The sequence below is a fragment of the Melanaphis sacchari genome, unplaced genomic scaffold (genome assembly GCF_002803265.2).
Source record: "Melanaphis sacchari strain LSU unplaced genomic scaffold, SCAv2.0 Contig1192_pilon_pilon, whole genome shotgun sequence".
In the NCBI taxonomy this organism is placed as follows: Eukaryota; Metazoa; Arthropoda; class Insecta; order Hemiptera; family Aphididae; genus Melanaphis; species Melanaphis sacchari.
The window spans coordinates 6,721-9,197 of record NW_020270464.1 but is presented as its reverse complement, the minus strand read 5'-3'; the positions used below and the strand labels follow the sequence as shown (position 1 = coordinate 9,197).

Below are 2,477 nucleotides of genomic sequence, written 5' to 3'. Positions count from 1 at the left end.
TTGTGTAATGCTCCATCCACTTCTTCCAGACAAGCAAATTTATCCAACTACTTAACAAAACCTTTATCGATATCTAAATCTAAAGCAATTGACCAGCAACTAACAAAATTTATAGTAAAGCATTACCATCCATTTTCTTTGGTTGAAGAATCCGAATTCTGCAATTTAATTAAAATGCTTGCTCCAAACTATGCTATGCCATCAAGAAAAACAGTATCGAATAATTTACTTTTACAAGTGTATAATGACACTTTTCAAAAAGTTTCAAAAGATTTGCAGGATGCTACATCAGTAGCATTAACTACCGACGGTTGGACTTCAATAAATAACTCGAGTTTCATAGCTATAACAGTACATTTTATCAACTCAGAAACAAAATTATGTTCTCGACTCTTAGGTTGTATTAATTTTAATGAAAAGCATACAGCTAATGAACTATCCAACTTTTTAAAAAAAATTGCTCAAGAATGGAAATTAGAAAACAAGATATCCGCTGTCGTAACAGATAATGCCTCTAATATTAAAGCAGCAATTCGGTTAACAAATTGGAGGCATGTTCCATGTTTTGCTCATGTTTTAAATATAGGCATACAAAATGGACTCTTGCAGTTACAGCCAGTTCTGAAAAAAATTAAAGATATTGTAGAATATTTTAAAAGAAGCTCAAGTGCTCTTTTAAAACTTAATAATATACAAAAACAAACAGGAGTGGAAGTTTTAAAGCTTATACAAGAGTGTAAAACACGTTGGAACTCAGCATACAATATGATGTCCAGAATATTAAAAATTAAGGAACCAGTTCTCTCCACTTTAGCTATCATGAATAATGAATTAAATTGTATAACCAATCAAGAGTGGGAACTAATTGATTCAGCATGCAAGTTACTTGGTATTTTCAATAATGTAACAGAGGAAATGAGTGCTGAACAAAATATTACAATTTCAAAGCAAAACTTATATTATAGATTTTTAATTGACCATTTAAATACATTTATCTATGAAAAGAATTCTAATGAAATAATCATTCAAATGGCGTCTGAGATAAAAAAAAACTTTATATAACTATTTTAAAAATTTAGAAGATAATGAAATTCAAGGACAATCAATAATTCTGGACCCTAGATTTAAAAAATTTGGTTTTTCCAATGAAAATAAATTTCAAAATTCAAAAACAAACTTACAACAAAAATTACAATCCCTAAATATTGAAAATGAACCAGTAGCGGCATCCAATGAACACACAGTGACTGAAATTGCATCAACAAGTACTTCAGATATTTGGAAAAGTTTTGATGAACAAGTTAGTTCACTTGTAGGTCAAAACAATTCATCTGTTGCAAGTGTAGTTGAAATGGACAAATACATGAATGAATGTCTTCTCAGTCGTCACATGGACCCATTAAAGTGGTGGTCAGAACGGAAACATATTTACCCTCGGTTATATGAGATGATGAAGAGAAGATTGTGTGTGCCAGCAACGTCTGTACCCAGTGAACGTATTTTTTCTAAGGCTGGCCAAGTTTTGACACAACGACGAAGTAGGATGACAACTTCAAAAGTTGAAAAAATTATCTTTATTCAAGCTAATTTATAAATTCATATTTATTATTGTATTTTAAAATTTAAAAATACTATACAAAAAATATAAACCTACTTGCAAGTAAGAAGTAGTATGAAAAAGAGTACTATTTATGTTAGATTTGTTTAAATAGTTATTGTTAAGTTGCTCAAAATATAACAAATGTGTTGTTATAAAAAAAAATTGGTAATAATTTATAAAGTAGTTAAATGTTTGTTGACTGTTGAGGAATAATTATAATCTGTGTTACGTAATTATTTTATTTTACCTGCATATTGTTTTATAAATTTATATTTTATAAAAAGGTTAATACAATAATAAATAATAATATGGATATAGGTAGTTGTTATTTTGTTACTTGTTTGTTGTTTCATTCATAATAAAATATAAAATGATAATAATAATTTTTATGGATATGTAGTGATAAGTTATCACTAAACATATACCAAACTTACGTTCAATTACGTTCACTATTTCTACAGTGTGGTTCAGATCGACAATCGACAAGCATTGGTAACCAAAGATCCGTAACGATCGACGACCGATACGGCGATACGTTACAATGAGCATGAGCCGACTGATTCATATTGCAGGGAACAGAGTAAACGACAATAAAAAAAAAACCAATTGACCGAATCTTTCCGTTACTCGGTTCAGGAACGAATCGGATCTTCTCAACGATTCGTTCAAAATGAACGGGTCGTTCGCGAACGACTATAGGAGCTATGACTTGCTTCTCAGCTCCCATACTGAACGGTCCTTACTACACTTTTGGTCTTGCACGATATTTACTACTTACTACACTTCTGGTCTTGCCACGATATTTGCTACTTAGTACTTACTACACTTCTGGTCTTGCCTTTTTCGTACTGACTTAGTTCGTTTTGTCGCACTTCGT

At 30.7% G+C, this 2,477-nt stretch overlaps 1 protein-coding gene across 1 annotated transcript; it reads left to right on the top strand.

Moving 5' to 3' along the window:
• The first annotated feature begins 174 nt into the window (after positions 1 to 174).
• On the top strand, positions 175 to 2,110 carry LOC112604065 (zinc finger BED domain-containing protein 1-like). Its single transcript, XM_025352931.1, has 3 exons — positions 175 to 889; positions 1,224 to 1,479; positions 2,062 to 2,110. The coding sequence occupies exons 1-3, from the start codon at positions 175 to 177 to the stop codon at positions 2,108 to 2,110; spliced, it is 1,020 nt and encodes a 339-aa protein (XP_025208716.1).
• Positions 2,111 to 2,477: the final 367 nt, after the last annotated feature.

What these genes read in the sequence shown, in the direction of transcription:
- LOC112604065 (XM_025352931.1), top strand. Translation starts at nt 175, where the DNA reads ATGCTTGCTCCAAACTATGCTATGCCATCAAGAAAAACAGTATCGAAT. An exon ending in TTCAGCATGCAAGTTACTTG is followed by an intron (nt 890 to 1,223) that starts GTATTTTCAATA and finishes ATGAACCAGTAG; the next exon opens with CGGCATCCAATGAACACACA. An exon ending in AGATTGTGTGTGCCAGCAAC is followed by an intron (nt 1,480 to 2,061) that starts GTCTGTACCCAG and finishes CTATTTCTACAG; the next exon opens with TGTGGTTCAGATCGACAATC.